The 23,775-nt window shown below is 40.2% G+C and overlaps 1 protein-coding gene across 11 annotated transcripts in view; it reads right to left on the bottom strand.

Moving 5' to 3' along the window:
* LOC131240952 (uncharacterized) overlaps positions 1-22,988 on the bottom strand; it is a 56,197-nt gene extending 33,209 nt beyond the window's left edge. For 3 of the 11 annotated variants that reach the window (XR_009168916.1, XR_009168915.1, XM_058239526.1), the window contains exons 1-7: positions 22,633-22,987; positions 15,016-15,072; positions 13,540-13,567; positions 13,340-13,462; positions 9,868-9,979; positions 9,649-9,686; positions 9,474-9,527 (exon numbers count right to left, since the gene is read on the bottom strand). Coding sequence is in view for 9 of the 11 variants with exons in the window: in XM_058239526.1 (XP_058095509.1) it covers positions 9,474-9,527; positions 9,649-9,686; positions 9,868-9,979; positions 13,340-13,462; positions 13,540-13,567; positions 15,016-15,072; positions 22,633-22,727 (507 nt within the window). In the remaining 2 variants the exon portion in view is untranslated. Of the gene's footprint in view, positions 1-9,473; positions 9,528-9,648; positions 9,687-9,867; positions 9,980-13,319; positions 13,463-13,539; positions 13,568-15,015; positions 15,073-22,632 lie in introns of those variants that run through there. The other 8 variants (XM_058239517.1, XM_058239577.1, XM_058239551.1 and 5 more) reach the window with 6 other exon arrangements.
* Between the last annotated feature and the right edge of the window lie 787 nt (positions 22,989-23,775).

Raw genomic sequence — 23,775 nt, 5'->3', positions numbered from 1 at the left:
GATGCAAACAGTAAGCACCTTATTCCACCCTGCCAACCAAGCTAGCACCGCAACCTGAGGGGCCCCATATGACCATAAGAAGGAAGTGTGCGCTCTTGCTTTATTTGAAGAATTACTACTTAGCAAGCCATAAAAGGAATGGACAGAAAATTGCCCCGACTTATCCATAGCCCACACGATTGAATCCTTTGGTCGACAAGGAAGGAGAAACACCTTGAAGCACCTTGAGCAAATTGATTAACTAAATCACCTCTTCATCCAACAGGTACCTCCGGCAAGGGGGGAAACACACATATTCACCCCTCTAAGGCGAGAAGCAACAAGCGACAATGATATCCACCTTCGGGGACAACCTAGACAACCTTGGGTAGTCCTCATGAAAAGTCTTGCTTCCCACCCACACATCATCCCAAGACCTAATTCTCTCCCCGTCTCCCAAGGAGGATCCAATTCCCTCTTTAAATCTATCACCCAACCTAGAAATAGCCTTCCGCACCGACGTATCCATGTAAAGGAATGTTTCATCCAATAACCCCCACCCTTTTCCAACCCATACTTCTTAGAAATGACCTTCTTCTAAAACCCCAAGCCAAGCCTCCTAAGCCACTTGCCTAAAAGTGCATCATTCATCACTCCCATCTTTCTAATGTCGGCGCCTTCTTCCCCATATGGTTTACAAACCTCCTCCCACTTCATTAAGGGCCATTTGCTTTTCTCTTCTACCCTTGCCAAAGGAAATTGCACAAATTCTCTCTAACTTCTAAACAACACCACTAGGGCATTTGAAGAGGGAGAGAAAATACACCGGAACATTTGATAACGTCGATCTAATCAAAGTCAACCTAACCCCTAAGATAAATGATGTTACTTCCAAGAAGAAAGTTTTCTTTCTACCTTCTCAATCACCATTTCTAAGGGATAAGTTTTCTTTCTACCTTCTCAATCACCATTTCTGAGAGGTGCTTCACAAATCACAGGCTTGCCTATACACAATAGGAGACTCAGGCAAGCAGATGGGAAAGACCCCGCCTTACAACCAAAAACCATTGCCAGCTCCTTCACCTCTTCCTTCGAGGTGTCAATCCCCAACATCTCACTTTTAAAAATATTGACGTTAAGACCCGACACTAACACAAAGCACCGAGTGATCTTACTCAACTCATCCACTTTGGTAGCTTCCGCATCACAGAAAGAAGTGTGTTGCCTGCATACTGCAGATGGGATATCTGAAAGCCACCCTTGTCCAACTTAAACCCACTAATCAAACCTACCTCCATTCATATATCCAACATTTTGCAAAGAGTATCCACTATCACCACAAAAAGAAAAGGCGGTAAAGGATGCCCTTGCCTAAGGCCCTGCAAAGACTTAAAGAAACCTTTAGGCGATCCATTAATCAAAACTAAGGATCCGGTCGACTTAAAACACTCAGGGATCCAAGACCTCCATTTTCCCCGCAACCAAAACAGCCCAGCATATAGTCCAAAAAAACCCCACTCAATATGATCGTACGCCTTCTCGATATCAAGTTTGCAAACCACCCTTTAACCTTTACCTTGTGTTGTAATCAACGCATTCATGGGCTATAAGACCGCTATCCTTAATCTGTCTACCTTCAACGAAAGCACCCTGAGCTTTGGGAATAATCAACACAAGAACCACTTGAAACCTAGCGGCCAAAATCTTCACAAGAATCTTTTAGGGAGCACCCATAAAGCTAATGGGTCTAAAGTCCCGTAAGGTCTAAAGTCCCGCAAACTTTCAACACCCTCTTTCTTGTGATCTAAAGCAATTAAGGGCGCTACCAGTTCCCCCATAAATCTATTGCTCACGAAGAACTCCGCTATTAAGCCCACATCCTCCTCTACCAAAGACTAGAAAATTTGGAAGAATGCTAAAGGAAAACCATCCAACCCTAGCACTTTGTCTCTTCTAAATGCATCCACCACCTCTTTAAGTTCCTCCTCTATCACCGGCTTCTTAGGGGAAATATGTCTCTTCAACCAAACTAAATAGGTAGGGAAGATTGACCAACGTCGACCTCTTCCAATTTTTCCCAGTAAGGAGATCCTTATAGAAATGGGCAATAGCATTACATACTTCCAATTTCTCCTCCAATATTGACCCCATCCACCGCTATGCTTTGGATCTTATTTGTTCTCGCCCTAACACTTGCTAGCCTGTGAAAGAAGTTGGTATTTTTATCCCCCTCCTCAAGCCATGTGGCTCTTCAACGTTGCTTCCACTAATTTCTTCCTCCAGCTAATTTTCGTATTCTAACACTAGATCATCTCTTCAGGCTCTTTCCTCATATGAAAGGGTCAACCCTTCTTCCTTAACGTCCAGTGCTTGAATTTCCTTGAGAATAGCTCCCATCTCTTCTTCATGACTGCATGGAACCTCCTTTTTCCATCAGTTTAACTTGCCTTTTAGCATCTTCAGCTCTTAAACAAAACAAAGCCAGACAACCATCCACAAAGGACCACCACTACCTAACCAGATTAGCAAAGCCACGCACCTATAAACAAGCTAACTCGAACCGGAATGGTGTTGGGCCCCAATCATCCTCCACCTCCACCATGATTGAGCAATGGTCTAAAATCGGCTTTAAAAGATCGCACTGCCTTACCACAAAAACCTATCAATCCAATTCAAGGACACAAGAAATCTATCCAACTTTGATCTGATATTGGATGCTTGACCATTGGACCAAGTAAACTTGACATCCCCCAGCAGCAAATCAACAAGCCTATTCATTTGAACCCAACTTGAAAGTCCTTCGTACTACAAGTTAACCTCTTGTAGATTTTTCATAGGTAAACCTAATAAAGTTGAAGTCGCCTCCGACACACCTAGGCAACCCCCCATCTCCTAGGCAGTGCATCCAACTCCTCCCATGGCTTATCACACTTGAATCGTTTGGATCGTAGACTGCAGAAAAGACCCAACGGAACCCTGATGCCGCCTCTTTAAGAAGGATGGATATGGAGAATTGCCTCAAACAATAGTCCTCAAATTACACTCCGGGGTCCCAAATTACTGCCACACCGCCAATTGAACCAACCGCACCGAGCACAACCCAATATTTGCATCTCCCTCCCCACACAGCATCAGCAACCTGTTCATTGAACAAATATTGTCTCTTTTAAAGCCACCAACTAGGCCTTCAACCTTTTATAAGCATCCATAATTTAGGCTCTTTTCAAAGGGCAACCCAACCCTCTAACTTTCCAACTCACAATCTTCATTAGACAACTTCTCTAGCCTTTCTCCCCTCATCCTCGCTCCTTAAGTAAGCTCCTACTTCGTAATTAACCGAATAAACCAAACCTTTTAACTCTATGCTACTTTTTTTAATTCTTTAGATGATCTTTGTTGCTAGATTCCTACCCTTTCTATTTGCCCCTCTTCTACAAACTTGGACAGTTCAATGAAGTCATCCTCACTGTCTCCAAATGTGACCCCACTAACCTTCCTACATGCCACATAGCTTCCCTCATCCAACCCATCCTTTTAGCCATGGAGGTGTGCCCTCCTCGGGCTCCCCCCTTACGGACTGGTGGAACAATCCTAAAATAGACTGTCGGAGACATAATCGTATCAGGTATTATGTTTACACGAGGAAACTTGAATTGGGGCAATCTCCATAGCAGCTCCTTTCAGATCGTCCACCTGAGAGAACGCCATCAACTCCCCCATCCTTTCAACTTTCTCCGTGCCCAATAACATACCTCCTTGGTCGACCGACTCCACCGAGAACTCCTCCATAGGCTAAACAAGCCGGATCAACAACCCCCTATAGCAACTCCTTCCATATCGTCTACTCGAGAGAACGCCATCAACTCCCCCGTCCTTTCGACTTACACCATTCCCAATAACATACCAACCTGGTCGGCAGACTCCATTGAGAACTCCTCCATAGGCTAAACAAGCTAAATCAACAGCCCCCTTACCTTCTCAACGGCAGCGCAATACCCTATGGGAGGAGGTTCCTTACCTCCACGGACACCCAACAAAACTAAGCCCCAAGCCTCCGCCATCTAAAGAGAGCGATTGTTGTAAGTCTCCCTTGCCTCCACATCCATATGAGAGAGGGAGTTATTGGGGCAACCTCACGAATGTTAAAGCTTCGAACCCCACATGCCATGACTTAGAGAAGTCACACGTGCCCATGAGTGTGCAGTGATCACAAGGGAGGGAATCATTGCACGAGTCATTGATGTGTCCCCCTTCCAGTCATGAGATGATTCATGTGGGGTCCTTCCCTCCAGACCAATACCACCTGTCTCCACGAGAATCTACATGCTCCCACACTAGTCCCATGATTCCCATCCCATCAAGCGAGGGACGACACCTGTCCTTTTAATAGCCATATCATTCCCACCCTGACCTGGCCCCTGACACCCATGTTGCTAACTCCCTCATGTTGCGAACAGCCAAAGGAGCAGTCATCCCTTTCATGAAAAGGGAAACACCACCAGTCGCTTTCAGACACGCATTTGCATCACATCCCATTCTCTTCACGATGACAGGGACACCTGTCCCACTGATATTTACACCCCCATGGCTAAAAGGATGTTCTCAATGAAAAAGGTTGAGAACCCTTTTACCAAGCTCTTTGGCCCACCCCCAACGCTTCTCTTTCCCTCGAACTCAAGCTTACGCACCCCCTCCCCTAGCTTCCATACAATGTTCAAAGTTCGGTATCAATACATTCATCGATGAAAGGATATGGAAACATGTATCGGTATTGCTGATATTATCATTGGGAATCAAGAAAATATCATTGTGTAAGGGGAACATTGGGGAGACATGGAAAAAATGTGGGTTTTTTTAGTGAAACTTCAAGAGATGTTAAAAGACACAAATTTACACATTTATGAATCAAAACATTGCAAAAACATAAAAAAACAACTATACAAAATAAGTTTCCATTTTATAGGGGCCTGACCATATGTTATCGAAAAAATCAGTACAAAATAAATATGTAAAATTTGTAGCCAATCTTCTTGAATATATATGTGTGTTTACAATCCAATCAATAGACTGGTCAACACTCATTAATATATAAAACTTCACATTAATTAACAATGACGATCACATTTTCCAATATTAAAATGAAAAATATAGGATTTCCTATTTTCTTTCCATTTTCACTTAAATGTTAATTTTTTCTCCACAAATCCATGTGAATGCACAAGAATCATGCATAAATATGGATTTCCATTGCAATTCATGCTCAATTTTGAAAAAAAATGAAGTTTCTAAACATGTTTCACTGCCATCGAGTTTTGGACCATCTTCATTTTGCGATGAGATTTGTCCACAATCTAAACTTTCATTCAATAAAAACCAAGAGTGATCGAAATCACTTAAGAAACAAATTTCAAAAAAAAAGTAAATATTTTTGAAATTTTTATGAATTCTCAATCAATGTTCACCTATTTACGAATGTTTCTCTGGTATCGGGAATATTATCACTAACATTGGGGATATTATCAATGATATAGTCGATACCAGGGAACTTTTATAAGGGATTCTTTTCATAGAATCACTATAATCGCTAAGTATTGTGGATATTTTTATAATATCGATGATATTTGGATATTTGTATACTTCCAGTGGTTTTGGTATCACTAAACTGGTGATACTATTAATATCGTTGATACTTGGAACACTGCCAACATTATAGTATTGGTATCCTTACACGTATCTCTGGCTCGGGATATGGAAACATGCATTGATATTGCCAATATTATCAACTATTACCGGAAATCTATCATTGAGGGAGACACTGGGGAAACATGGGGAAAATGGTGGAATTTCTTGATGAAAACTCAGGAGGTGCTAAAATACACATATTTGCATATTTAGGTATCAAAAATTGCAAAAAAAAAAAAAAAAAAAAAAAAAAAAAAGAGGGCATATATAATAAGTTTTCCTTTAATGGGGGCCTAAAAGCATGTAATGCTAACTTAAGGAAGTATTGGGGAAACATAGGGAAAATGGTGAAATTTCTCAATGATACTATAACATATGCTAAAATACACATATTTGCATATTCAGGAATCAAATAATAGCCAAAAAGATGCATACATAATAAGTTTCCCTTTAATGGGGGCATAAAATCACATATCGCTAACTCAAGAAAACATTGGGTAAACATGGGGAAAATTGTCGATCCATCCAACCATCCATCCATGATGCACATACAAACATACATGCATGATGCATCCAACGTTCCATGCATGCATGCATACATAGATAGTGTTTTAAATAGTAGTAGTGTGATGCGTAGCACTCAGCCCTCTATAGCGTGTAGCATAAGCTACACAATACTTCTATTTTTTAATTTAAAATTCGGACAAATATAATAAATAGTGGAAAAGGGGGGAAATTTTTTATTAAAAAATAATGCCTAAAAGATGATTCATTTTATCAATTATAAGCATGTTCAAACAAGTAATTAGTTATCATTTATCAAAAGCCAATCCACATATATAAGCCAAATTAAATAATTATCACATCAACAACTTTATAAGCAAACCACTTTACTTAATAATGTCGAACTGAAACCACAAGTCACAATTATGAAAAGAAATAAAAATCTCACAAGTATCAAGTACAATACAAGTGCCACATTCCTCAACATTAGATACAAAGAAAACATGAAAAATATATATATACAAGAATAAAATAGTAAAAAAAATGCATTGTAGCTTACGCTATGCGCTACATAGTTGTAGCATACGCTATGACCCCTATAGACACTATAGGGGAATTATCCTATTTAGGATGCTACGTAGCGCTACAGGCACACTACCGGCGCTATTTGAAACACTGTACATACATACAATTACACATACATATATGCACAAATGCATAATCCATCCATCCATCCATCCATTCATGCATACATACACACCTTGTTTTTCCTTTTTTTTTACACACGCACACACTCACGCTATAGTGGAATTTCACCACCTATGGATACTCGAACCCTTGACCGGGTGTTGCATACATACATACCTACATGCATACATCCATCCAACCAACGAACCATCCAACCATCCATCCATGCATATATACATACAAACATCCACCCATGATTTAACCATCCATCCATCCATCCATGCATGAATACATATACACTAATACATGCATGCATTTCATCATAAAACCATGCACCCACAAAAAGGAATTTGAAATAGAAATATTTTTTAATAAACAAATTTTTGTCAATATCAATACATTGGCAATATTATCAATAATATTGTTGGTACATTGCTGATACAAGCGACAACTAGAATTTATAAAGTCAAAAACATCGCGATACATTGGCGATATTTTACAATATATCGGTGATATACCTGATAACTAAAATTTCTGATAGTAGTAGTGTTATCAGTATCGCCAAGCTGGCATACCGATAATATTAATATCGGCAATATTATTCGATAATATCATCGATACTTGAAACAATGCGTGTCGCACACCTACTCTCTCTTCAACTCCTCTGCCATCCACCACCACGCTTTCAGCCTTAGTACTTTCAGTCCGTGCGCTAGCAATATTCTGGAAGAATTTTAAATTTGTCCCGTTCTAGCCAAGTTGCCATCAATTTTGCCTCCATTTGATCTCTTCTTCCCCCAAACAATTCGAGTAGTCTTGAGATAGCTTCAACCAAAGGTTTTTTTTATTTCAACCTTCGAAACCTCCATTTCTTCCACCTTTAAATCCAGGGTATGAATCTTCACTAAAAGATCCCCTAGCTCACTTTCCTAGCTTCCCAACACCTCCCTTTTCCACAACACGATCTTGGCTTTCAACAGCTTTAGGGCGTGTTTGGATTACCAAACACCATGGTACTGTATAGTAAAAAGGGTCATTTTTACGTTTTAACAATACTTGGTTAGAATGCAAATCTCGATGAACTTCAGTCACCCATTTACAGTCTAGTCACATCAATATAAATCGATGACTCTCATTCAAATCTAATGCAAATTACCACTGTATCTCTATGACAAGAGAATTGACCGTTGAATGGGTCTGGTGCATTCATGTACATTGAAATAGAGATGCTCCATCAAGCTCTTCCTATTAAACTAGTGATGCTTTCGATTTTAATCTCACAGACCATTTTCTACGGAGAATGAGAGAGTTCCATTCTGGTTTAGCCCCTCCACCTCCTTGCCGTTGATCATAAACTGGCAACTACCTTCTTCACACCTTCCTCCCTCTTCTTAATTACATTTCTACCCCTTCGGCCGTAGCCATAACAAGCTCTTCATCTACTTCACATCCGGACCATATTGAAACATGGATATAAAGTCGTTTCTGTACACGGACATGCGCTGAGAAAAAAAGAGAGAGAGTAAAAAATACCGTTCGACATCCAAACACAGTTATGACGTATACGGTCTACATCCAAACATACGTCTACAACCGCCACTCATATTCATAGGTCGGTTATGACGTATCCAAACATTTTTAAAAGACAGCTCTATCAGACCGTAATCAATAGTTATCGGACATATACGGTACAGTATAAGGATATACATTACTATACAACGGTATTTGGTAAACCAAGCAGGCCCTTAGCTAAAAGTTTTGTTGCCATCCGGGGGGGGGGTCCATGGTGCCTCAAATGTGGAGGTTCATTCATGACAGTTATTTCTCACTTGTACATATAAGAGGCTTGTACATAGTTTAAGAACGTAGGGAAATCTAGAGTCTTGTAGCCTTGTTTATAGAATTCTAGAGATGGCTAGAACATGGTAGAGCATGTAAAGATAAATGAAGGTTCCAGAGTTCTCTAGTGAGTTTTGTAGAGAGGAGAAGTGTAAAAGAGCCTAAAATGTTTCTAAATTGTTTCTTGGTTGTTGGATGATGTATAGAGTCTAGACTCAGTTCCTCGTCGCTATATAGGAGAGTAGCCCTCATTTGGTAATTAGTACTCACCTCCTCAGAGTTGTGATCTTCTCTCGTAGTACAATATGCTTACCATTCACTCTCTTGTGTTCTCTTGCATTCTTACTAAGTCCTTAGGTTTTCGTTGTTAGTGGACCAAGTGGGAAATAGGCTGACTTGAGTAGTTTTGGGGCGTTGCGCAAGTGCCACACAAACAAGAGAGTTAAGAAGTTAGCAAGTCCATGGCAAGGGCATCAAACCCATGGGGCATAAAACAAATTTCAGAAGATAGCATTAATCCAGCTCTCTCTCTCCCTGTTTTATTTTTTTTTTTGGAGCAATGAGGCTTACGGAAGCATGCACAAGATCAGTGTTGATTAGAAAAGCTAGTGCCACAGAAAACAAGGAATGAATTGCACATATCAAAGTAGCAGAATGACTAAAGGAATTGCCATCAGCTGAAGGCATTCAAACTGAATGGCTATTTGATTTTAAAAATAAAAATTAAAAAATAAATAAATAAAATATTAACCCTTCTATAAATGCATTGATCAAGAAATGACCTTTCTTCTAGAAATTGTCCGTGTCAATTGACCAGCAACGCCAAAATCTGCAACCTATTAAACAATTGGGAAAAAACCAAGAGTATGCCTGAAATGAGTGATTTCATGCACTTAATGATCACCAATATCATAGACCAGTTATATTACGAGCCCACTAGGCAAAATATTAGCATACCTTGACATCTCCTGTCTCTGTCAGCAAAATGTTTGCCGCTGCCAAAAATGTTATCAGAGCACTTGTCATTTCATGAAATAATTTGGATGCAGGAAAGGCAAAGTTCACCCAAAAAGGTGAGTAGAGATTGTGTAGTAAACTACAGCATTGCCTTTTTATCATGCAAACACATGAATAAAAGAAATGCAAAGTGGAAATTCAAATGATCTAGAGTCAGACCTTTGATATCTCTATGAATCTTTCCTTCGTTGTGGAGGTATTCAATCGCATGTAGCAAGTCACGTAAAATGCATGCTATAGACATTTCATCTAGTGGAGGACCTGTTTGTAACTACAAGGGAGTAATATAAGTTAGCAGTCAAGAATTGTATAATAAAATCAATTAAATCCACTTTTCTATGGTTGACAAGTTTCCATGAGGATGCATCCATGAGCAGGAATTATTTATGCATGCAGAAAAACTAAAGAATTTCCCCACATGTGGTTCATCCCACTTCTGCTCTCTGAAAATCATGGTCAATCAGTTTTCGATGGGGCCATAGGGGCAGCATGTGAAAGGAAATTCCCACATGAGATCAATTCTTCAAATATTAGAGGTTTCGACAATCCTGCATGAGATAGTCTCTCATGAAGAAAATTTTGTGGAACATTAGATTTCTCGGCAATAATGAATGCAGAAGAGCTGTCAAAGACTTGCTTGGAAGAACAAGGATCACATGTGATACTGCAGGAATCAAAGTCAGTTGCCGATAGAAATGTAGAGGATTTGTGGGACATAACCAGCAAGTGCTTCTCCTTTATTTCAGCTTGAGGAAATTGAAGGGGATAACTTCCATGGGAAACGCTGATAAAATTGTTGCGGATGACATAGGGGAGTTCTCCATTTCTTTCAGGTGCTGCAGTGAGGAAGATTGTTTCTACTGAACATTGTCTGCTCTTTACAGCCCGATAGGAACGTCAAAGGTAAGAGCTATTGGCAATGTTTGGAAGGTGGAATCTCCATTGGTGCATAGGGCCCCCTTCAAAACTATTCAGTTTGCGTATTAGAAGTTGAGTGGTAAAAAGACATCTTCCATAGGAAGGTTCATTGATTTCACTTCTCAAAAAGCCTCATCAACCTTCCTCTTGGCAGCAGTATATACAGTTGGAGCAATAATCCGTATCAGAACATTCGTGTGTCATTTGTATAGGTCCCAATTTCTCTGGATTGGTTAGCTCAGCTCATTATATGCGGGTTATTGAGTCAATCCTTCCTGGGCTCGCGTTTGATCATGCACAGATTTGTTTGGAATCGCTAGGCATCTCGGCAGGTCCTTCCCCTTTTAATTTTCAAAAGCAGTGGTTGAAGCAGGAGGGATTCTCAGAGTTGATGGATGGGTGGTGGTAGCGGAATGAGTGTCCAGTGGAAGGTTGGGCTAGTCTCAAGTTGATGAAGAAGCTTCAATATGTTAAAGCTAAGCTAAAAGCCTGGAATAAAGGAATGTTTCGGCAAAATCATTTAAAGATGATTGGGGATAGGAAGGAGGAGAAGTACATCTTGGATGAGACAGAAACTGAGCAAAGAGAAGGCCTGAAATTTGAATACCTTCCAATCCTCAAGAGGGAGGTGGCGTGGAAATAAAATTCAAGAGTGGTCTGGTCAAAGGAAGGGATTTCCAATATCAGTTTCATAAAATTGCTAATTGTAGATACCGACAAAATTATATCCATAAGATTCACACAAATGGAATTTCTAAAGATGATCAGTCTCTAATTAAAGAGATGATTGTCAATTTCTTCTCTTGCTTGTATCCTAAGGAACAGGTTCTCTGACCGAAGATTGATGGGCTTTCTTTCAAGCAAGTTTCTGCAGATAACTCAGACTGAGAATGGTTGGAGCAAGAATTTGAGGAAGACGTCAACTTGGTTCTGAAAGGTGTGGCTAGAGACAAGGCACTGTGGCTGGACCATTTCTCCATGGCTCTGTACGATATTGTTGAGAAATCATAGAGAAGACCTTATATGCGCTATCAAGGAGTTCCAAGACATGGCTATTATGAATGATGTGTGGATTGTTGATCCTTCCCTCGCGACTCTTCCCCTCCAAGTATAATTTGCAAGTGTACAAAGGGTCCAAGGTTGTGGATTGTTACGAAGTTATCAGAGTAACAAAATTATAATTCAGAGGGATCTCAGGGAAAAGGAAATGGAATATTTTAGTAGGCTTATGGAATGCTTTAAACTTCCGAGATCAACGTCCGAGGAAGACAGGAGGGTGTGAACTTGGACTAAGAGCAGCAAATTCTGTTTGAAATATTTCTCCAGTTCTAGGACGGAGAGAGGTGTGCATCCTTCTCGGTCGGCTAAGGTGTATAACTCATCAATCCCTCGGAGAGTGCAAGCATTCGTGGATTGCTATGGCTAAAAATGCTCACATAAGACAACCTAAAGAAGAGAAACATCTCGATCCGAACATGTACATCATGTGTAGGAAAGTAGATGAGTCTCTTAATCATCTCTCCCTGCATTGAGACATCGCATGGAATGTGTGGCATCATTACCTAATTGCCATTGCACGGGTTCTCAATAAGTCCTTTCTGGCGTTGTTTGTGGGGTAGGACAAAGGTCCTTGAACACCTAAGGCCATGTTTGGAAACCATGGAATCCATGCCAAACAATAGAAAAGAAAAATGTTTCTTCTTTGATGTGACAATGTGTTGTTTGGATGACAAAGGAAAAGGTAAATTGCACAAAGTAATAATTATACTTTTCCAAAATTTGAATTTTTGGCACAAGAACCTTGGTGACCTTTGTGAGAGGACTATGAGATCTCTAGTTCCCAACTCTAAAATGGAATCCATGTTTTGATAGTGCCCATGGAAATCATCGATTTTTTTATTTTTATTTTTTTTCCTTTCTTTTCCCTTGGATTCCACATATCCCCACATGCCATAGGAGGAAAATGTTGAGGGAATTGCTCCCCTATTCAATATTGTGGGGAATTTGCAAAGCGAAATATGAGAATATTCAAAAGGGAGATCAGTTCCTTGGTGTCCCACTTAAAAGAAAGATTCAGTCCATGGAGTTAGAGTGGTCTTCACTTACTCCTAACTGTATGGGAATGAATAGTCATGGGGATTGCTCTTCTTTAGGCATGAGTTCTCTCGTTGTTTTGAATTTTTTTTTTTTTTTTTTAAGATGATACGAGCATGCAAAGAGCCATCAAGGCAATGGATATGAATCACCAATACAAAGAAACAATCTAGAAAACCCTTCCTTAGTCATCTTCCAAGACAACCAAAGTCACCCACACTTTCATGAAGTTTCATGAAATCGCATGTTTTACCAGTAAGACGTAAGATCTTCTAAACTTAGAGTATCGCACCTCAAGGAAATGCCTAAAACAACAGGCAAAGCTTAATAAAGGTGCTCCAGAGTGGCAGTGTGAATCATCAAAATGCGGACTTTTCACGAATTTTGTAGGTCAGCCAGTTAATTTTCTAGTATTTTAGCCTTGCAAAACTCAATGCATGCATGAAAAAAGTTTTGTCAATTCACTCATGCATCATTTACAACTTTATTTACAACAGTGGAAGAAAGATTTGCTAAACAGAGATTCAAAAGGATCAGCAGTAAAAACCATTTACAACTTCAACCATATGCAAAAATCACTAGTGGAGTTAGAAGCAAACCAAATGACATGGTAACCTACTAGGTCAGCGACAGAGCCACCAGCCATGTATTCCATTACTATCCATAGTTTCGTTTCGTGAAGATAGGAGCCATAGTAATCTGTAATATATGGAGATCGGCATTGGGACAGTACCGAGATTTCCTGTCAAAAAAAAAAAATAGTCCGAATGAAACAACCATATAATCATTGTTGCCATGAGCAGGTTATGCATCTGATACCTTTTGAATATCTTCAATTTCATCCTCTCTGAAAAAACAAAACCAAAGCATGTATTAGAAGTGGCCCAGAAAATTAAACTAAACAAAAAAAGATACAACAGTAATACTTGAGATAAGTTTACCATATGTAAAGAACTAGCAAAACCAAGATTCTGAAAAAACAATTCCAAACACATATCTCACAGCAAAATTCACGAATTTCAGGTGCAAGCTCGAAATATACATTTCTCTAGTAATCTAGTTTAGGAAGAGAAACTAAACCTTTTGACTTCCATTTCAAGATTAAATAGTAATCATATTGAGCACTGAACAGAAGGCAACCTATGATATACCCATATGCAGAGAGCGACACAGACTATAGTTGCACTGAATCATGAAGTGGTAGTGAATTCAGGTGAGTGGGGAGGCACCTGTTTTCAGAATGTTAGGAAGTACAAACAGCCAGGAAGCAGGAGCAGCACTTGGATAGAAGGTTCCTGCACCTTAGTATCCAGACATGGATATGGGGAGGCAGATATGACTCACCACTTCTAAAATCCAGGAAACAAGTAGGCATCAGATTCATAAAATGCTGCCCATGTTTAGAAATATTGGGAGAGAGATACAACTCCCCATTTCCAAAGTCCAGAACATGAAAGTGGGTGTCTGATTCATAAAAAGCTACTCAAATTCAGTTATATGGGGAGTACAACTCTCCATTTATAAAATCCAGGACTGGAAGTGGATGTCCAATTCATAAAATGCTACTCTCCCTTCCTCCGTGTGACCTTGTCTGATTCATAAATCTGAACATGACAAAAAGATTCATTCAAAGAAGAATACTCCAGATCTCCTTGATAATGAAAGAGAGACTCCAGAGTTTTGAAACTGCCTCCAGTTTCCCCATAAAACAACCGTCTAAGTTGAGCTTCAAATGGCTGTGAGGAGGCAGCCACAATGGCTTAGGTTTATTCTTCTATTTCCAACAATGGCCTTCTAACCCTTCAAGCGGTAGATTGCGAACAAGCAATGAAACCCTTCACAAAAGCCCAATGAGAAATAAACTTAGAATTGAAGGCCTCCTTGACTCTATAGCTCCTCTCCTTCCAAATGGCCCATATAAGTGCAAAATGCATCATCTTCAATATGTTGGCCCTCTTTCAGAATGAGCCTACCTCCCACCTAGTCTTTCCATTTAGCACCCATTAAATTCCAAAAAGTCAAAACTAGTGATTCGACATTCCAAGAATTTACAAAGAATTGTTTCATAAAAGCTTAAGCAAATGGGCATTTCCACTGTGAAAGCATCATCACTATATAGTATATACTTGGTATACACATGAGCATCTTCTATTCTTTACAAAGCTACATAACCAATGGCAATAAGTGCAAATCAATTAAGGAATACCTATTAACAGATATAATAGAACCAAGCAGTTTGACACGGGAAGCATATTCTAAGAGACTGAAAAAGGAGATTGAACAAGCTATACTCACGCTTCTTCTAAATCAATAACTTTTATAGCAACATCTTTGTTCAGCTCCTTGTCGAACCTGCAATACAGGATGCCATGAGAAAACTAATGACTAATAAGTGTCTCGAGGTATTGACTACATTTTCTTTGTGAATGAAAAGCTTTATTAAATAAGAATGAGGGAAAAAAAAAAAATCAACAAGGCAAAATCTAAGATATATATATATATATATATATATATATATATATATATATATAATCTTCTAATATATGAGGTAGTCAATCTTAATTATTCAAATAAGAAAAGGGGCAGAAGACTACGATTTTGTGGGGTGTTATGATGTGGAATGTGATGCTTAGACGAAACCTTCATGAGGGAGAATTTGAGTCCTATTCTGCACTACTTTCTCCCCTGCACAAGGGCCAGTTCTATCCTTCGTCTGAACACAGAAAAAGTTGTAATGATCGGCGAAGGGCAAATTTTCCACCAAATCCTTTTTTTCACACAACTTCTGATGGTAGCATGAGGGATCTCTTTAGCTAGGGCATGGAAGGTTCAGGTCCTCCTAGAGTTCAGGCTTTTGTTTGGAGAGCCGTGAACAACAAGATTTAACAGTCAATAATCTTCAGAAGAGGGGCCTTGCTATTGCCAACAGTTGCATCATGTGCAAGGACAGTTAAGAAGGGGGCAATCATCTCTTCATTGTGCAATGGCAAGGACTATTTGGAAATATTGCTACTATCTTTTTGGGGTTCAAGGTTGTCTCAATGGAGTCATTCTGGATATTTTCACAGGTAGGTATGACGGGACTTTCGCCGAACAACACAATTCTACTTTGAAGTTCATGCCAGCCATGTGTGGAGATTGGAGAAAGGAGGAGAGAACAAAGCATTTTTTTAGGTAAAAAGGCACCTGCTGAAAATTTATGCTTCATAATTCTGTGCATGGAGAACTATTGGGCTTTGCCAGGTCCAGAGTTTGGAGGGTTATCCTTCTCCACTGTTATGAGATATTGGAACTCTTTAATTCATGCTGCCAGCTAGCCATTTCTTCTTGCCTTAGAGAGGGTTGTCCTTGTTTGTTCGTTTTTTCTTTTGTTTTCTAGGAGTGAGGACGATCTCTCACCATTTTTGCTCAAACCCTTTTTTCTTCCTGGGTATTAATAAAATTGAAGTTTCCATTCAAAAAATGTTTAAAGAAAGGGATGAAAAAGGAATATTTTTTTATGGATGAGAAGATACCCGCAGTGTTTTAAATAGCGGTAGCCTGATGCGTAGCGCTCAGCCCTCTATAGCATGTAGCGTAAATACGTAGCGTGTAGCGTAAGCTAAACGATACTTCTATTTTTTAATTTAAAAATAAGACAAATATAATAAATATTGAAAAAAAAGGAAAAGAAAAATATAAAAATGCCTAAAAGATGATTCATTTTATCAATTATAAGCATGTTCAAATGATTTGTTAGTTATCATTTATCAAAAGCCAATCCACATATATAAGCCAAATCAAATAATTATCACATCAATTTTCTAAGCAAACCACTTTAATTAATAATGTCTAATTGAAACCATAAGTCACAATTAAGAAAAGAAATAAAAATCACATAGATCAAAAGTATTAGTACAATACAAGTGTCACATTCCTTAACATTAGATACAAAGAAAATATGAAAAAAGTAATTTTTTTAAAAAAAATAGTAAAAAAATACATTGTAGCTTACGCTACGTATGCTACGCACTACGTAGCTGTGACATACGCTACGACCCCTGTAGCATACGCTACAGGGGATTTACTCTATTTAGGATGCTACGTAGCGCTACAGACACGCTACGCTACGTAGTGTACGCTACGGGCGCTATTTGAAACAGTGGATACCCGTCCTTGCAATGCACCTTGTAATGACTAGAGGGATCTTCCTTCTAAGAGACAAGAGGATCAGGAGGTCATAGGCCTTGGTAGCAGACAGCGAGTTCACAGTTAAGCTGCTGTGCATTACTAAGGGGAAGAGGAAACAGGGAAGCCACAATGGCTTGGCTTTGGTCGAATTCTTACCCTTCTAGGCTTTCTATTGGGTAGCAGGTTTGGATATAGTTCTAACAGCTAATCAACTTCACTGCAGGAAGAAGAAAATTACTAATTCTTGCATTATGTGTTTGTCGAATGACCAATCATTGTCAGCATCATCTAAGCCTTATCCCAACTAATTGTGGGGTGACCATTCAAAAAGAAAATGCATGTGGAATGCAGAAATGGTGGATCACTTTTTGTCCACTACTAATTTGCCCATGCCATGTCGATGAAATTTTGCAAGGTATTTTGGGTGTGAGGATTATGACAAAGTACATAGCTACTTTGATGGAGGTGTGGAGGGAGTGTGAATAACATCTAAAAGTCATATTCTGCAAGATCTTAGAATCGGAGTGACATTGTTATCAATCTAGATAGAGTGCATAATAAGAGTGCTCTAGAATAAGGAGAATGACAATGAAATAAGGCACCAAGGAGAGTTATTATTTGGGCCATTATTGCATCAATAAATCTAGTTGATTTGGTCAAGTGGTTGTTGAGTCAAAGTGGGTAGGCCCAAATACCAATAGAGAGTGCCAGAAAAAGGAATGATGGAACTAATTCTGGTAGCTGTTTGCATAAGGCCCGAGTGTAGGCCATGTGGTAGAATTAGCGGCATCATTAATGATTGGCCTGGAATTTTATTATTTTTAAGAACTTTTTCACTCCCAGCTGATCCCAAACCTTTTCAGCCCCAGCCCCAGTAGAAATTTTTCGTTTAACCATTTCAAACTGATCCGAATGATGCCACCGATCCCATCAGGCCCATGGAAACTAAGTTGCATTGTTCTTTTCAGGGCAGAATCCTTGCCATGTGATCAATCTAGAAAGAACAAAATAATGCAGTTTTTAGGAAGACATTGAAAAGATATTAACACTCCCTGTTGGAAAGTCATTGCTTCAGCCATCATCCAAAATTCAAAAGGAGTTTACATCAATTGGCAGAGTTAATTTGGTCAGGCAAATGTTAGGGGGAGATCAGTAAGGAAGCCCACTGAGACAGATTGCCACAAAATGTAATGAGCCCACGAAAAAAAAAAAACAGAGGGAGAGCTGAACTGCTGAGATAGCCACTTAGCTACTCCCCTAAAAAGAGAAGATTACAACCCTTTAGCTTATCGACAGCAAAGGCCCACTCAACTATAAGGTGAATCACCCTATTGACAATAACCTCTAACAACTTCGAAATGTTATTAAAACACCTCCCATTTCTTTCTTCCCACACAGCCCACCAGACGGCCAAACGAGACTTTCTCCAAAACTTTGTCATTTGCTTTCCACACCTTATACCATGCCAGGCCTGCAGTAAACCACAAACAGAAATTGGAAAGGTCTAGTGAATCTGAAAGCGGGACAGAATTTCAGTCCAGATCCGATATGTGAACACACTATGAAGAAAGAGATGGTCCACCATTTCTTCATTTGCCATACAACATAAGCAAGTATTTGTAAATTGTAATGCACAAGCCCCTTTTTCTCAGATTGTCAACTGTCAGAACCTTTTTTTTACCAACCAACCAACCAAAAGTTGCTATCTTTGGGGGAACTTGATATTTCCAAACATAATACGACGAATCCTCTTCGACAGATGGAGGATTCTTTGTAATATGACTGTATAGAGACTTTAACGAGAAAATTCCTGATTTGTCCAGACACCAAACTAATCTATCTTCAGAGAACTGGTCCGTTTTGCTGCTGTGGATACGATTAAGAAGCGATGCATATTCGTCGATCTCTCGGACACAAAGGTGTCTTTTACACACCAGATTCCACACCACTACTCGCCCAAGAAACGCATAGCAGGCATCCACTGTGATGGACTAATTTTGTGCCAGACGAAAGATACGCGGGAAAGCAACACAGAGAGCTTCCTCGCCCACCCAAATGTCTTCCCAAAAATGAGTGTGTTTGCCATTTCCAATTCTGATTCCCGCACCTTTAAGAAACTCCACCTTGATGGACAAGATTCCTTTCCAAAGGACCGAAGCATTGTATTTGGAGGAATTCTTTGTCCACCAGCCCCCCTCTGAACACCTGTACTTGCTTTTGACCAGCTTGTTCCATAGAATTCCATTTTCGGTTCCTAACCTCCAAGTCCATTTGCCTAATAGGGCCCGATTCATGCTTTTGAGATCTTTTACACCTGCCCCTCCTTCTTGGATATGCTTACAGACTTCCTTCCAATTGACCAGGTGGAATTTTTTCTTGTCTTCCTTTACATGCCATAGAAAATCCCATCTAATTCTTCTATCCCATCTAATTCTTTCTACAGTGGCCAAAGTTGGCGCTGGACATTTGAAGAGAGACATGAGAGGAAGATTAGACACCGCTGCCTTGATGAGAGTGAGCCGACCACCCAAGGATAGATATCTGCATTTCCATCTAGCAAGATAGGAATCAAATCTATTGATGACCTTGTCCCATAAAGCTATCGGGGGCTTTCCGATACACAGCAGTAAGCCCACAAAAGTGTTTGGAAAACTGGCCGTCGAACATTGGAAAAAATCGACATAGTTCTTAATCTCGTCTTCCTCCATATTCACCCCGAACATTTTAATCTTAGCCATGTTAACTTTCAAACCCGAGACTGCTGCAAAGCACCTAATGATAGTCTACAAATTGCTCACTTTATCCTGATCTACTTCGGTAAACAGAAGTGTGTCGTCCGTGGACTGAATATGAGATATCGAAGTATCCATCCCTTCCACTCTGAACCCACTAATGAGACCTTCTGTTTGGCCCTTACTCAACATTCTGGAGAAAGCTCCCCTACTATTAGGAAAAGGAAAGGGGACAACGGGTCTCCTTGGTGCAGACCCCTAGAACTACGAAAGAAACCTCTTGTGGGTCTCCTTCCGTGTTATGGTCGATAGAAACTCCTGTAACGCCATCATGTGGGCTTCGTTCAGCATTGCATGGTCGTGGAGACATGCTTTCTGCTTATCCAAAATCAAAACTATATTGGCCAAGAGGAGGGTTGTTTTCTCTAAGGGCCTGTTTGGATACATGGAAAGGAAAGGAACTATTGTTTCCCATGAAACTCACTTTCCACTGTTTGTCAAGCCTTTCTTTGTGAGAATTTGTAGGAAACATCATTTTTCACTTTCTATCTTTGCTGGAAAGATTCCATAACACCTCGCTTCCCCCGAATATTGCTACATTATGATATCATAGCATTTCCAGTTCATAGATACCATAAAGCATCAAATTTCGTACGGAAGAGGCTAGGCACCACACCAACATCCTCCCAAAATCTAATGAAAGAGCCATTGTCAGCCACATAAGAAATGCCCTTCCTCATCCCAAATTTCCATAACCATTTTCCCAACAAAGCATTGTTCAAAATGTCAAAATTTTTAATATTTTCTCCCCCTTCGAGGTGGTATCAGAGCTAAAGGTTAATATTGCCAAAAGTGAGATGTTATCGGTTCATATGATCTAAAGAAGAGGTTAACCGGATGGAAATGGTGTTTGGATGTAAGACAGGATCTTTTTCATGTACTTACCTTGGCCTTCCTCTTTATATAAGGAAACCAGCAAAGCACTTACAGGATAAAGTAGTTGAAAAAATTGACTGCAAGTTGGCAAGATGAAAGTGTTAGCATCTGTCTCTGGGAGGACAAATAACTCTCATAAAAGAAGCATTGTCAAACACGCCTTTATATTTCATGTCTCTTTTGGTGCCCAAAGTCAGTCTTTTACATATTGGAGTGGCTGAGACGAGATTTCTTATGGGAGGGCTCAAATGGAAAAAAGTTTTATTTGTCGATATGGGAAGAGGTGCATAGGCCCTATGGGGAGGGAGGAGTTGGTATAAGGGATATAGAGATGTGAATCTCGCATTAAAAGGGAAGTGGTTATGGGGGTTTGGGTCAGAAGGGAGAGCTTTAAGGAGGGAAGTCATAGCGGCGGGTGTCAGGCCAGCGGTTGGTAGGTTAGAGAATACTCTCATTACAAAACTTCAGGAATCTGGAAGACGGTCTCCAACTTAAAGGGAAAGTTTAGCAAAGGAATATGCTTTGATGTAGGCAATAAGGAAAGGACTTGATTTTGGGCGGATATATGGATAGGGGAAACTCCTCTGAAAGTTGAATTCCATCGATTGGCGAATCTAACCACCGATCAAGATGTTAAGATTGCTAAATGCTACTCTCGGTGTAGTGGAGCAGTGGTGTGGTCTCTTCCATGCTATAGGAACATGCTTGATGAGGAAGTTGAAGAGTTCATGAAGCTACAGCGGTATCTTCTAAGTTGCTCACCAATGAAGGAGGCTTGCAACAGAATGATGAGGAAAAAGGAAAAGTTTGGTCGGTCAATTCTCAATCTAATCCCTCTATAAAGTGCTTCTATCTTCATCAACAAGTGAGAGAATTGTTTAGACGACTAAGCTTTGGTCCCATGGGCTCTGCCAAAAATCGGTCTTCGGGAGGCGAGTGGGAAGAAGGAAAGGCCTTAAAATAGACAATCTACAAAAAGGTCAATGGCCATTCCCAACATATGTATCATGTGTGTGAGTAACGTGGAGACAGTCGACCATCTCTTTGTGCTTTGCTTGTTCACCCAGAAAACTTGGGATAGCTTTTTTGTCTCGTCCAAGGTCTCATGGGTGTTGCCGGTTTCAATAGGTGACCTGCTAATGGCATGGCACAGGTGGAGAAGAGGAATATATCTTGGAGACAGGCTTTGTTGACTAGTCGATGGGCAATTTAGGGGGAAAGAAACAACAAGCACTTTCAAAATATCTGTCGTTCAAAAGGGTCGTGGCTAACAAAGTGAAGCTTTTTTGTAGTTGAATGGGTCTCCTCTTTGTGCTAGGATTGTAATTTTATTGCCTTTCCCAAAAAAAAAAAAAAAAAGAGGTTTGTGATTCCTCCCATTGAAGTAAGTGGAATTTGTTCTCATTTCGTTGCCATAGGGAGTTTCTCTCTGACTTTTCTAACCTTTGTAATACACTCGTTGGACACTAGAACATTGATATAAAGTATGTTGGCATGTCAGCCAGTGACGCCCAAGTGAGAGTGATGAAGCCCCCCAGCAATAAGCATTTGCTTTTCCAAGTTGGTAATTTCCTTTGCAAAATTGAACCCCATAAATGTTTTGCCGGCTTTCAAGTGCACATGGAAAGCCGAGATAAGTAGCTGGCCATGACACAAGATAAGACCATCAACAAGTCCTACCAAGAAGATCCACTTCAAACACAATTTCAAAGCCTACAAACTCGTTGGATCCATTTCAGACGGTTTCAAACAATCATGTTGCAATAAATGCACCAGAAGTAGAGTGTTCCACATAAATGATAATTGCTTCAAACGCCAGACTTCTTATTTTCTTTTTGAAGCATTTTTAGTTTCTACATACTGGATGTGCCAAACTTTTCAGGAAAAAGGGGGGATTGCCATTCTCAAGAAGCATGTATGTTTCAAAAATCAGCGTAGATCTGGGAAATGGTATATTCTCTTGCATAAAGCATCAAATGGATCTTTAACCTCTGGTTGGTTATTGAATGTGTTTACAACAAAAGCGCAAATACAGCAATGACAAAAAAGGGAGAGAACGCAATTGAGTACTTACCCTTTAAAGACCTCACCGAAGGACCCTCTTCCAATCAGCTCAAGAGAGTTAAACCGAGATTTGATGGCATCCGCCATAGCCACCGCGTCTGACATGTTGCCTTTCCGCAATCAAGATCCAAAGCACGCTAGAAAGGCAAACAATCGTGTAAAATCTTCTCGGAACCGTCAGCAATCTGTGCAGTCATTATCCTCGCCATCATCACAACCGGATATCTTCAACATCGTCGCCAGATATCAGAAGACAGAGAATCTCATCCGTTCAAAAGATCCAGCGGCCGGAGCAGCATTTTCATATACCAGATAAATCCATCTTCTATTATATGTAGAATACAGGTATTACTTGGACTGAAAGGGAAGAAAGTGAAGCTGTGATGTAGACCCACTCTGTCAGGTACAACCAAACAACAATAACAACAACGACATGTTTGATGAAATGTCTCAGAGAAGATGAAAGGAGAGAGTGAGAGAGAGAGAGAGAGAGAGAGAGAGAGAGAGAGGAAGTTACGATGGGGAAAGGAGGGTTTGGAATTTGGAGAGAGGGATGGAATGTGTTTTTTTTATCTGAGATTTGGAAGAATCTGAAAGGGGAAGCGGGGCCCACCTGATGGTAGCTAAGAGAGCCGATCCAGCGGCTGTCAAGCGGCGATGGAAGCAACAGCAACAGCGGCAGCAGCAGCCATGGATCCCCCTCCCTTCCTTTTTGTAGTCATGAAATGGGCTTTTTGTTTCCAGAGGGGGTTGAATGAGTGGAGGAATTATATTGTCCTCGGCCCATGTACAGTTGGCGAATTTCTCCTGGAATTCGGTGCGCTTTCGGGGCGCATGGTTTGATGATCTGGGCCGTTGATCTGATAGCCATGCTGCGGATGGAGACTGGATCAAAAATCTACCACATTGGAAGATGTCAGCCCTTTGATTTGTGACATGTGAATACACGGTTGACAATAACACTATCGAGGCCAGGGATCCAAGGGCTGGCGGGGGCAATGTTTCCTACGGATACAGTAACAAACCACCGAAAAAGGCGCGTGACATCCAGTCCGTCCATCATTTCCATCATTTGAGCAAGTTAATGCGAGCCACGAATAAGACGGTCCAAAACTCACGTGGGCCATACAAGGGCAAAAGAGGAGATTGGGAC

This window comes from Magnolia sinica, chromosome 1 (assembly GCF_029962835.1).
Source record: "Magnolia sinica isolate HGM2019 chromosome 1, MsV1, whole genome shotgun sequence".
Taxonomy (NCBI): Eukaryota; Viridiplantae; Streptophyta; class Magnoliopsida; order Magnoliales; family Magnoliaceae; genus Magnolia; species Magnolia sinica.
The sequence above is the reverse complement of the archived record's forward strand: the minus strand, read 5'-3'. Positions and strand labels throughout refer to the sequence as shown.